General features: G+C 41.3%; 1 protein-coding gene across 5 annotated transcripts in view; it reads right to left on the bottom strand.

Annotated features, from left to right (window-relative positions):
• Positions 1–5,101: 5,101 nt before the first annotated feature.
• The window catches only part of LOC306757391 (tensin-2-like), a 28,388-nt gene continuing 20,526 nt past the window's right edge, over positions 5,102–12,963 (bottom strand). For 3 of the 5 annotated variants that reach the window (XM_079242428.1, XM_079242431.1, XM_079242430.1), the window contains 17 exons: positions 12,848–12,960; positions 12,690–12,750; positions 12,410–12,485; positions 12,145–12,274; positions 11,476–11,541; positions 11,252–11,368; positions 9,776–11,170; positions 9,500–9,650; positions 8,535–9,400; positions 8,331–8,462; positions 7,830–7,922; positions 7,544–7,621; positions 7,375–7,452; positions 7,096–7,264; positions 6,864–6,932; positions 6,521–6,550; positions 5,102–6,342 (listed from right to left, as the gene is read on the bottom strand). In XM_079242428.1, coding sequence (XP_079098554.1) covers positions 6,198–6,342; positions 6,521–6,550; positions 6,864–6,932; positions 7,096–7,264; positions 7,375–7,452; positions 7,544–7,621; positions 7,830–7,922; positions 8,331–8,462; positions 8,535–9,400; positions 9,500–9,650; positions 9,776–11,170; positions 11,252–11,368; positions 11,476–11,541; positions 12,145–12,274; positions 12,410–12,485; positions 12,690–12,750; positions 12,848–12,960 — 3,769 coding nt within the window. In that variant the 3' untranslated portion in view covers positions 5,102–6,197. The other 2 variants (XM_079242429.1, XM_079242432.1) reach the window with 2 other exon arrangements.

The following is a 12,963-nucleotide window of genomic DNA, read 5'->3' on the forward strand; positions in this document are numbered from 1 at the left end:
CACATGATGTAACAAAAGCTCTTTCTCACAGTCATAAACAGCATTTTATAATGTGTGTTTAAAACTTTTCATTCCTGTTCTTTTCATCCACTGACTTCTTGAAATGTCTTTAAAAGACTAATAAATAAAACTGGACATAGGTGTTTGCAAGAATGAACTCATATAAAGTTTAAACTGTGATCAGAAAATAGAAGTTGCAACCAGTTTATGTCAAATTTATATGTATTTGTCTAACCTGCACCAAATTATCCCACTATAGAAGAATAGAATAAACTTTATTGTCACTGCAACAAGTACAACGAAATTTAGAGTGCCATTTCAGTTGATGCCTCATTCATTAAATAAAACACAATATAAAAAGATAAAGATAAATAGAATACACAAACAATGCAACAGTGTACCGTCTGCTTTCCCAGCTCAATAGTGCAATATCTACAGCATTTATTGGTATGTTGCTCTAAATCCAACGTTTGCATTTGTTTTGTTTTTTTTTGTTTTTTACCCAAAACAAGAATTTTTACAACAGACATTCTCTAACTATTCTAGTCCATTCCACATGACACTTTTACAGTTTTATAACTGCTGTTTGGCCCCAAAATGCAGACCACTCAACAATTAGGCTCACTACATAAACTCCAAGTACCCGCTCAAAGTTCACTGTCGTATACAGACTTGTTTATGCCAGGCTTGCCTTCTATCCGTTCCTCAGAACCAGCATGTTCAGGGCCTGCCAGTGCATCAGACGTGTGTCACAGGCTTATTAACTGTTGATTCATGAGCAGTAACTGGTAGTAAAATGTGGGTGTTAGGTTCATGTTCATGGAGAGTTGATCCTTGTCCTGTGGTTTGGCTGGTTTCCAGCTCCAGCACCAGGATCAAGCTGTTCTGCCTACAGGGATTTATTTGGCTCTGCAGCACCCATTATGGCCCAGCCAATTTGTGCCCTCGGATACTCCAGTTCCTCAGAAAGCTTGTTTGCTGTTTGAGTGGAAACTATAAATCTGCAACACTTGACCCACTAAATCTGTGAAAGCCAGAATCTGTGGCACTGGTGCAGAGACATAAATAACTGGCATAATAACAGAGCTCAAGCTGGAATACGACTAAAAGAGAGACGTTGACTTAAACCTGCTCTGTATCACAATACATGTTGGTATGCATGTACCAGCTGTAAGGTGGCTGCTTGTTTAAATGATTTACAAATGTCATAACATTGTTATGTCCATCGCTGTAGGTGAAAGAAAACATGTCTTATAAAGGATATCCATGTTGCATTGCCAATTATTGTGCTGCTTAAGAGAAAGACATCATCTGAATGGCAGTTCTGTCAGTCTGAGGACAGTTCACCACCTAGCTGGGCATCTAAGAGCCCTGTCTAGTAACGAGGGCAAAGCCCTTAGGTGCACCGACCCACTTTAAGTACCTGAGAGCATCTTAAGCCACATTCAGATAACATGTCCAGATCAGCCAGCAGATTTCCTCGTGGACACAACTCACTCTTTGTCTGCTCTATTTTGGTAATATTTCAGTGCGTACAACATGAACCAATGCTATGCCTCTGAAACTCAGGATATCCTGCCTGAGGGACTGCCACCCTGTTCCACTTACATCTGTCATCATTAGATGCCTCAGGGGGCTGGTCAAGACCCACATAGACTCACTTCCTCAAGGCAATGTAGACAGTCTGCGCTTTGTGGTAAATGTTAGATCCTCTGAGACTGCCATCGCAGTCAGCCCACAAGCCCTGTCTCAGTTTAGTTCACCGTACAGCTGAGGATAATGCTGGTTATGACACAGCAAGCGTTATAATAATTCCCTTCACTATTTACAGAATATGCGGGCACCACTTTCTGCAACTGAACCCTGGACTTGCTGACAGACAGGCCACCGACAGTGAAGATGGGCACTTCCTCCTGTCTTGATGCTGTCAGCACTGCAAACAACACTTGAAACTCAAACCTGTCACTTCTCGCTGGTTACTCATGAATGTGGCCCAGCTGAGAGCCAGTTTTATCAATTTGAAAATGACACCAGTTGTCTGGATGCTGAGAAAAAAAATAGAAATTTAGGGTTAGGATTGGATAAAATCTCATTTTCTAACCACATAAAATGCCAGTCGATGTGCTCCATTGTGCTGTTTTCATTTGTATACACAAACAGAGTTAAATATAATGACAGGATAAGGTGAAGGGAATGACAGTGGGGCTCAGGAAATAACAAGGTCGAGGAGGAAACATGCTGATCGATACACGTGAAGTGACGAGAGTCAGCAGTTTAAGGTCCTGTTTTGGATCAATATTACTCAGTTATGTAAAGATGGAAATTCAATGTAATTCTAAACATCCTCAAAATTTTTTACATGTACTTGATGCAGCAGCTGCATCCTTCTGTGGTGTCCGACCCGAACCCCCCTTCATCTGTAAAACTGCGGAGCAGGCAATGTAAACAGCATTTCTCACAGGCAGTAAACAACCAGCCCACCAGAAACATTTGCCATGAAAGATGGAAGGACAGCCATGAAACCATGCAGGACCGAGCTCATCCTAGCCCACAAGCTTGGCAGTCTGAGCTCCTTGGAAAACATTACAAGAATATAATTTCCAGAAGGTTCAGAAGAGCAGCATCCTTCCTGCCAGCGGACAGTTATATCACTTGTTCCTTTCCTGCCTTCTGCATCATACTGTTTATTATTTCTTACACATTTTTTCATATAGTTCAGTTAAACGACACACATGGTTACAGGATGGCTGGACAACCTGTCCAGAGTGAACCCTGCCTCTTGCCTGATAGCAGCTGGGATAGGTATAGAAAATGGATAGATGGATTAAGTTGTTTTTATGTGTTACAGGTCATTTCCCTTCAGGAATTGTTTGAGTTCTTCACATTCATGTTCTCATGCTTAAGCATTACTGAGATTCTTCTGTCTTCTTTAGGTCTATACTTAGAAGACCAAAGGTTATTTTTCTTGAATTCCTCAAAAGATAGGCAAAAAGGGAACAAAGCTGTTTCTGGTCTCCTGTACTTCTCAGATTTTGTCATACAAAAACATAAGGGTAAAAATGTAAAATAGGTAAAAAAGATATATATCAGTTGTCCAATCTGACAATAAAGTGAGAAAGTGGATTTTAAACCACAGAGAGAGAAATTTTGGACCATGCAGCTCTTGTTTTTCTCCTGAGGGTCACCAGTTGCTGCAATATGGAAATTTTACACTTATTAGCCTGATGCAGGCTTTAGTTGTTCCTCTAGTTCCCTCTTCTGGGTGAATAAAGAAGGACACAGCTGCCTAATACCCACTGCTGTTCTTCAGTAACTTACATTAGTTGTTAATAAAAAAAAAAAAAGGAAGCAATCATTTCAAAATTGCACATATAGCTTCAGTGTTGTAAATTCCTGACTGCCTTTCAATAAAATATTTTTATGCAAGTTGTTGTTTTATGCAGATCTATGTAACTCATTACCCATCTGTCTACTCATTCAACACACAACCTGTGCACGGAAGACTGTGGAATTAAAAAAAAAAAAAATGCAACAAATAATCAAACAATGCAATTATTAGAAAGCACTACCAAGGCAACATACAGTTTGGAAAAGGTAAAATACATAAAAAGTATATGCTCTTAGAGTTTGGGGCAATTTGCCAAAGTAAAAATAGGAAAGGATCGATCAATCTGTGAAATTTGACAAGAAGAGTTCAATATACTGAGTGTAATATTTAAAAAAAAATGCTTGTGAATGGAGGCTCTCCTCATTAAGAGAGCATTGTATCAATAAATGACTTGTTAAAAGAGACATGGAACAGGCCTTCAGGCAGACAGATGTTTGGGTGGAAATGTGTACCATAGTAAACAACTATGATCAATAATACAGTTAGTAAACTCTACTTTGAAGAAAAAAAACATTTTGGTTGGAGCAACCACCTTTTTATATCACTGCACATTCATTTAAAAAACATATACAGCAAACAAAAAGTGCTGGAATATTAAAATGCAAACCTGCATCCTGATGAAAGCAGCATAAAACAGAATGTCAGAGCATTTTAAATAGTGGCTGAATGTAAACCATAACAAAGAAACTCCACAGTTTTTAGTTGAAGCACTTAGTTGTAAAATAATTAAATTGAAACCTTTTGCATCAAGACTGATGTTTAAGTGTTATAGTAATAGTTTTGCTTGTGTTTAATCCATCTATCACCGTTTACATTTGTTTTCACTGAGGATTTAACCATCGTAGTGGCCAAAGCATTTGTTTCATGTTTATATTACATATAATTTCCTCAAAGTTTTTTCATTTTTAAAAAATAAAAATTCTAATTAATCGAATACTTATTGGTACAGTCGCTTAAAATAAATTGATCGAGCCTGAGCACCGATCATCGACACATTACTGACCACTCAGAAGCCGACAAATAAATACCTCGAGAATTATGTTGTAATATCTAATGTGTTGTATAGAACTCTTCACTGTGTATTGATAAAAAAAATGGATTTCATAAAAACGTAATAGATAAACATTAAATAATTGTGTACGTATGAGTAGGCAAGGTCAAATTTCTTACGCTTTTCTTCTGACAGCAAGCTACGGCAGTTAGCTAGGTCAGCTAAAGCTAGATACCTAGGAGTGGAACAAGGAGTGGCATAAATTGTATATCAAGATCCAAATGAAGTATAAATGACCACAACAAACAACGGTAACAATATGACGCTTATACATATCTATTTTAGTCAGCCGTTTCACAGCTCGGAAGCGGTATTTGGTCCCATGGTGTAATGGTTAGCACTCTGGACTTTGAATCCAGCGATCCGAGTTCAAATCTCGGTGGGACCTCTTCCTTATGATCCTTCGCATTACGGATGGTCACGCTATTTAAAAGTGAATTAAGAACAGCGGCATACAGGAGAAAATTTGCTGCATGACATAAATAGTTCCACTGATTTCATGTTATATATATCTTTAAATAAATTCACGCCATTTGCACATAATCGATCAACAGATAAATGAACAACAGATGAAACTATAAAACATGAAGAAACAGACTTGAATACAATTTTCAATTCTTGGTTTAATTTTTTTTTTTTTTTTGTCAAATATGACATACACCATTCTTTTCAACTCCTCAAAGGCCAAAAATATATTATTGCTTTTACCAAGAAATAAAATGTTTAAATAAAAATAACAATTGTGCTGATGTAACCTAAATACTGTCCTAGTTTATAGAAAACACACATTTATCAAACAGACATAGTTATATAAAAGAAATTAAGAAATGCTTTAGATATTGTTACATGATAAACCTTTGACTTGAAGTAACCTTTCTCTTTTGAAGCAATTATTACCTTGAGTGTTTTCATGAATGTCTGTCCAAATCCAAGACAAAAGTTTTTCTCACAAAAACAATTAGAAATCAGTTCAGTTTCAAATATTTTGTCAGTGTTTCAGGGACAAAACTTGTTTTTTCCTGGTTGTGAAAGAGAACAGACAAATAGAGATCAAGCTTTGCACATCCACAGGAGAAAGTGTTTATCAAAGGATGCATCTCAGAATTCTATGAATTTATATATTAGCATTTTATAATTTAAATTACAATTAGTTGTTTCACTTTAACAAAAAAACCTACCTACTAGAATAGATACCTTTTCAATACCTTACAACTGATTTAAATGTAACCAAAGGCACTTTTTTTCATAGATCACCTTTCATTAAATCACTTGCTTTTCTTTTTCTCTCACCACTAATGGAACACATATGTAGTTGAGTCACTTTAGACCTTTAAACGTGACTTATACTTTCTACCACATTACGATCCTCTTCGCTTCTTTTACCTTTAATTTAAACTAGTATTGTATAAAAAAAGGTTTTTCTTACTTCACTTTATGAATCTAGTTGTATTCTTTGTGAACTAAATTAAAAATAACAACAAAAAAACATCAAACCAACAAACAGAAACTGAATGAAACAATGCTAGGTCACTCTTTGGCTTTTAAACTGTTCTTCTTTAACTTGTCACTCTGTGAATGGCAACTCTATGATATGTTGCCTTGCAGAGCAGTGATTTGTCAGAAGCAGTTCCTCTCATGAACCAGTTTTATATGACACAGAGGTGCCTCTTGCATAAATGCAAACAAAAAGTTGTTTTTGCAGAATATAAACACTTTATTATGTGAAAATAGTCCATTCGTGTTCATTGGCCTTGCTCCTCATCTTCGTAGCTGTGGTCCCAGCATGACTTTGTTAATAAAGTTGACAATTGCCGCGGCTGGCTGCTCGGGGTCCATTTCAGCAAACAGGTGACAAACGTTCTCGGTTGTGGTCCCCGTCCGTCTCGCCACAAAGCCAAACATCCTGCACCAGAGACGAGACATGACAGGTCAAAAGGCTGGAGAGCAGGCAATACATCCACACTGACAGACACCAGATTTTTGTCTCTAGATATCAGCTACAAATCTACATGCATGGGGCACGTTGCACCAGTCAGTTGCAAGACTCGGGTGGAAAAACACACATTGACACAAGCACTTACTTGCTTGACGTGCTATCAGAATTAGTCCACCTGAAGCACGGGCACATAAAGACAGAAACAAAATGCAGGAATGCATGAATAACAAGGAGATGGAAAATGTTTTATAAGATTAGGTACTCAGTTGCAATCGAATTTTGCATTCGCTTCTCAGCGTACATAACCAGACAAGCAATGCAGAGAAACTTTATATTATAAGTAGTAAAAGTCTGCATAGCAGAGATGTGTGTGGCAGCAGCAAGAGCACACATATCATGACTGAGGATAATCAGCAGCAACATGTGCAAGCAAAGGTAGTTGTATTAACAGCATTTAAAGCCATTTCCTAACATCATTTCATACCCACCTCCGATCTTGGGGGTCAAGACTGCTGAAAGTGACACTGTTGATTGGGTAGTGCCGCCTAAAGAATAACCTGCGCAGACATAAACAATTAGATTACTCAGACAACTGATGTAAGCATCAAGCTTGAAGTAAACGTGATCGAATTCATATATTTTCTCCTCAAACTAATGTTAATATTTCATCACTCTGCATTAGAAAATGAACAAATACATATCCTAAGAAGAAAGGAGTACCTTCTTTTACTGTCGGTTAGCGTGATACCCTGGGAAGACACTTTGAAGTGGACCACTGTTGCGACTGGGCGTGGACTCAATGCCAAAGTACACTTGGTTGCCTTGGAAACAGCCTCTGGCCCTGTTAACGATTCTGTTTCCACTGAGTTTAGGTAGAGCACGTTGCATGCTGGGTTATTAGAGAGATGAGAAAGATGTGAACTCACATTAACATTTTATCTCACAGGTCAGACCAACGACTTGCAGCTACTACGGTGGCTGAATGAGCCTGAGCGATACCTGCTCCTTGTTTAAGGAGGTCAGCTGCTGTACTGGTATTTGTTGCGGTCTGCATCTCCTGAAGCTCCCCAACTATATCTAAAACATCATGAACTTGAGTTACTAAACGATGCTGGCAAAACGACAAGATGTGTCATAAAAGATTTAAAACTGATGATACAAATATCACCTTTTTCAGGAATGCGGAGTGCACATGGCAGAGAGATGGGAGTGATTGAATGTTGGTACACCATGGCAGACAAGCTTCCTGAGGTAATGACAAAAAAAGAGAAGAGATTAAGGGAAAACACAACTTGGATTGATTAAAAAGGATTAAAAGAAGTTTAATAGTGGGTGTAAAGTAATAAAACCAAAAAATCTCAAAGTTTGGGTGTTTAGATGATCAGCTATAGTGTCTCATATCGAACTAAATGTGTGAAACAGATCTCAGTAGTTGTGTCTAAAACATAACTGACCGAAGTAGGACTCGTTCTGACAGCCCTTGATCTTCACTCCCCGTGGCCCAGTCTCGATGAGGAAGTGTCTCACCAGCTGTTCCAGTGGATCCCCTGGGGAAGAGGGAGAGGAAAGTGAGAAAGGAGGGATTCGGGATGAAAGATAAAGCCGACTGTCATGCTGTCTCTCTAATAAATTGAGGAGTCTTTCTGTCTTGTTCTTCACCAGTTTGTAGCTCCACTTCAAACCTGGCTGATGCTAATGTAATGCTATTTATGACATACTGTATCTCATGACATTTCTGCTTTTGTTCCTATGCATCACCACGTCTCCTTTGTATGTACTTTCTTTTTTTTCTTTGCAAGGTTTATGCTCCAGTTTGCAATTTAGGCTTTCCATTAAAAATTTGTAGAGTTCTACTGCAAGTCAGTCCCTCTGGAGAAACAGCAAACAACAACACAAGCTGAGAAGTACAACCCATGATCAAAACTTGGAAACTCGTGAAGAGATTGTAAGAGCACCTTTGTTCCCGGCGATGTTGGCGTTCGGAGGAGGGGTGGCTACCTTGAGGGCCAGGCCATACGCACCCTGGAAGGAGTTACTGTCTCGAATGAGGAACGTTCCTGGCTCCTTGTCCTTCAACACAGCTATGGCTGAGATTCAGATGACACATTATTACTAACATTTCACTACAACTCCCTGTTCTCCGTATATACAACACTCACCTTGATCTCTGGAGATACCTGGTTTGTACCAGAACTTTGAGCTGTCCTGGACAAACTTAGCATTCACCCTGATGTCTGCGTCTTCCCTGTTGCTCTGCTGTGCCGACCCCCTTCTTTGCTCTCCCACAGCAGGGGAGAAAGTGACATGGTGTGAAGGTGAAGGAGCTGAGGCGACCCGGAGAAGAGTGTTGTGTCCATTGGGGGATGCTGCTGTGGATGAATGGCGCTTCTTCTCTGGGAGCGGTGGCTGAATGGCAGGGATGGTTACTGCAGTGTACCCAGTGTAAGGGACATGTGGCACATTTAGTAGTGAATAGTAGTAGGATGCCAAGGGGAAGGTGGGTGTGTGATATCCGTCTGGCACAGGTGACGGAGGTTTGATGTCGGCTGAGCTGTCTCTGTCTGGGGTCAGTCTTTGTCCTGCTGTGTCTGCAGCTGATGTGGAGTGCTGAGGAGAGGATTGCGTCTCTGGGGACCCAATGGGAGAATTTGGGGAGGTGGTGGAAGGACTAGAACTGAGACTTATTGAGGGAGTTGTGGGTACTCCCATGCCACAGCTGGAAGGGCTATCGCTAGGAAGAGCAGAACCGTTGAGTTGCACTTGGATTGGGCTGATGATGACAGCAGCATAGCTTGAAGTGTGTGATTGCTTGCATCCATCTGTACTTCCTGTGACCTGGTCTGATCCAATCCTTTCATCAGAACTCTGAGAAGACTGAACTGATGGTTGTGTGGTGTCTTTAGATATGACTGAACTTTGAGTCTGTGTCTCCGTTGGCACTGCTTTGACAGATTTGTCGTTATCTGTGTTGGACTCCAGATGCGTAGCACTTTCTTGTCTTTGAATGGGACTATCAGCTGTTACACTGATAAAAAGGCAAAGTATGGTGTCAAATAAGCCATATTTTGTATAAATGCAACTATTTTCTAGCACTAGTTAGTGCCCAAAAGACGGTTTCACCCACCTGTCTTCCGTGTGAGTCGGGCTGTTGCTACCAATAAGTGTGTAATCATGATCAGAATCTAGACCTGGGGTGCTTGGCTGACCATGTGAGTCAGGTTTACTTTCTGAACCTTGACTTGTTCCATCCTCTGCTTCTGTCTTGGCCTTTTCCACTTTGACAGGAGAGATTAAAAGGGACAATTTAAGGTGGAAAAAAATGAAGAATGAATAAGAAGCAACAAAGATGAATCATTCCATGTTTTCTATGGAAGACAGTCAACAATATTTTCTCATTCACCTTTGTTGTGCACAGCATGTGGTTGGTTTCCAGATCCTGAGGGGATGTCAGGTAGCCTTCCTCTCCCAGGTGATGGACTACTTGCTGGCAGAGGCGAGGTTGATCCGGAGTGATACCCCGAGGCATAACCCCGGCTCTCCCGACTTTCAGACGGGGATGACTGATACGGAGAGCAGGGGCAGGAGTGGCGGGGCTGTAGAGGAGTGTGATACCCGCTGCTCGCTCCATCCCGTACATCCATCAGCAACTGAGGAGTGGAGTAATTCTGGTGAGCTGCGATGGCAAATCTAGGTGGCTCTGGGTTTGGGACCTGGTCCAAAGTGGAGTGACACAGGTGAAACGCTGGAACAGATGATTTGCATTGCCAGAATTCTGCCTCTCTTGCCAACTCCCATGGATTTTCAGTTTCCCATAGTGGAGGCGCCTCTCTTGTGGGTTGTACGGCAGCTCCTTGGGACCAGTGAGGGTTTTCTGGTTGATTCTGGTGCAGCTGGTGCAATGCTCTGACTGAGGCTGATTGGTGCTCCCGCCTGCTGGAACAGTCCTGACATGGGCAGCAAGAGGATGGTACAGGTGTGCTGAAAAACATTTCTCTGTAAGGGCTTGTGGGCTGTGGTTGGTGGGAGAAGTGAGACCCTGGTCCGTGGCTGGAGTAGTGGAAGAGGTGGCACTCTTCCCCAGTGCAGAGTCTGTTCGGGACTGGCAGGGTGTGGCTGTGAGCGTGGGCGTGCTCAGAGGAGGGGTAAGGGTAGCATGGCCTGTGCAGGCAAGGGAGGGATGGAGGAGGGAGTGGACGCTCCCATGGTAACTCAGGTAAAGGGTGAGCGCTATGGCGATGGCAGAACTCCATGTGAGTTGAATGAGGAGGAGGGGATATAGATTTGGACGGTAAAGCTGGCAGAGTTTGGCTTTTTGGATGGCTTTTAATGTTATTACAGCGACCGTGATAATGACCGCTGGAGAGACAGACCTCTTTGTCCCTTTCCCATCCGGCATCGCCACGTTTCACACTTGCCTGACTGCAACAGGAACGTTCTCGCCTTAAACCTCCTGGACTTGACGGGTCTCCATCATCTAAAATAGCAGTTTCTCTGTCCTTTTCTTTCTCTCTTGTTTTCTCCTTTGCTCTGTCTTCCACATCTTCTCTCTTTGATGGACCCTCACTGTTTTGTCCCTCAGACAAAACGGCTTCTCCAAAGTGTTCAGAGGAGGAGCAGCTGGAGTTAGAAGTGCAGCTGAGCGATTGGAGATGGGTGGGAGATTGGGGTTTTACAGTCGGGCTGCTCGTGAGACATCCATTAGGTGAAGCTGCTGAGGCAGTTGCGCCTGGTCCACGTCGCTTCCTCACTTGGGCGTACAAGCTGCCATCTAGAGGGCCTCTTGTGTGAGAGATATCTGATGGAAAGGTAAAAGCAATGTAAACTTTGGTCTGATTTCACCCAGACTTCATTTTCACACCCACGTGCATGTTCTTACTCTCCAAACTGTCTTCGTGGTGGAGATTGAAGTTCTCATAGGAATCCCATCTGACTACAGGGTCTGAGGTGTTGTAGTCTACCCTGATGGAGGAGTCGTTTTTGCGGTATTCTCGACCTTTGAAGGCAGACATGAAAAATAGATATTTAAAAAAAAAAAAAGACATAAGGTGCATAAAATACTTCAAAGGTTGCAGTGACAGACAGACTGATAATTATTCTCACCTTTAATTTTTTCTGGTCCACTGGAAAAGATGAACTCCACTGTAGCATCTGGAGGGAATCTGTCATCTACAGAAAGATGAGCATAACAGCAGAGACTAAAATATCTGGAGCGCAACTGTAAGAGTGAGAAAAACATCCTTCTGAAGGTCTGATCTTTGATGTTGAAAATCCACATTGAACAAATGAATATTATTTATTTTACTTTACCAGAATAGAATGAAAAGGCCAAAAAGAAATATAATAGCTTTAGTAAAGCATCCACAACAAATCAAAAGAAGCTTAAAGAAGCTTTCCTTTGACATCCATGCACTGGTGTGGCTGATATGATCTATGAATCTTGCATTATGAATGTGCAAGCAGCTGGTTTGCAGGACACGTGCAAGCAATTTGGTTTCTTCTAACCTGACACTGTCATTTGTAATTTTCCCCAAAATACACTGAGGCACCACAAAAGTCTGAGGAAAATAATTCAAGCAGCAAGAGAGCAACAGAAATATACATTAAAAGGTGCCATAAACATTCACTTTCATACATTTATAATACCTTTACATTCTAAAGCTGTACAACTGTCTCAAATTGTTGCACCAAAATAACGATATACTTCATTTTAAAATACTCTTCCCTTTATTTCTTTAATAAATATTTTTCCAATCCTTGTGTTGTTCATACCAGTACAGGCCAAGTCGAGCTCTGTCTTGCCAAACCACAGCTGGGCTCCATGAACGGTGCAGGTGTGGAACTGGACTCTAAACACCACCTCCCTCTCTGTGACTCTGCTCCGCCGGTGGTAGCACTTCACCTGCAGAGGCGAGACCACACCATGCAACGCTAAGGCTAACTTCTCGTCACAAAAATGACATGTAAACAAATAAAACACAATTTATCAAGATGCTTTAAACAAAACAAAGTGGCTCCAAGGATATGCCTGTCTCACCATGATGTCCCCCTTTAAGAGTAACGCTGGCTCCATCGTCACACACAGCTTTCTTGCCCTGGAGCTCTGGGGATCACTAGACACACACGGAGAGCATAAAGAGGGCGCAGTAGCTTAAAACATACATAAAATAAATAAAAACATGTCTCAGTTCAGTAAAAACACTGGTAAACAAGATTCACTTTAATATAAGCACAGAGCAGGCTGCACTTAAACACAGACACGAACGCCTGCCCACAAAAAGCCAGAGATTAAAGCGGTTAAGTGACTGGATACGTACTAGACTCCTGATGTGTAGACAAGCTGCAGAGACTGGTAGATTTTCAGGAAAGGATAAAATCCTGCACATAAAGAAAGAAGTTTAGGAGAGAAAAAGCTGTTAATGGGTGAAGGCGTGCAGAAGCTGCAACACCAGCATGAGTTTGTGAAAAGACTGACCTCCTCCCGTCTGGAAGTTTGGTAACGAGGGAACAAGGATCTGGTGAAGGAACAGAGGACTGCTGTTCATTTTGATGGTTCCAGACAGCAAACCACTAAAGGAGTAGATGTATCTG

Source organism: Telmatherina bonti (genome assembly GCF_933228915.1).
Source record: "Telmatherina bonti genome assembly, chromosome: 6".
Classification (NCBI taxonomy): domain Eukaryota; kingdom Metazoa; phylum Chordata; class Actinopteri; order Atheriniformes; family Telmatherinidae; genus Telmatherina; species Telmatherina bonti.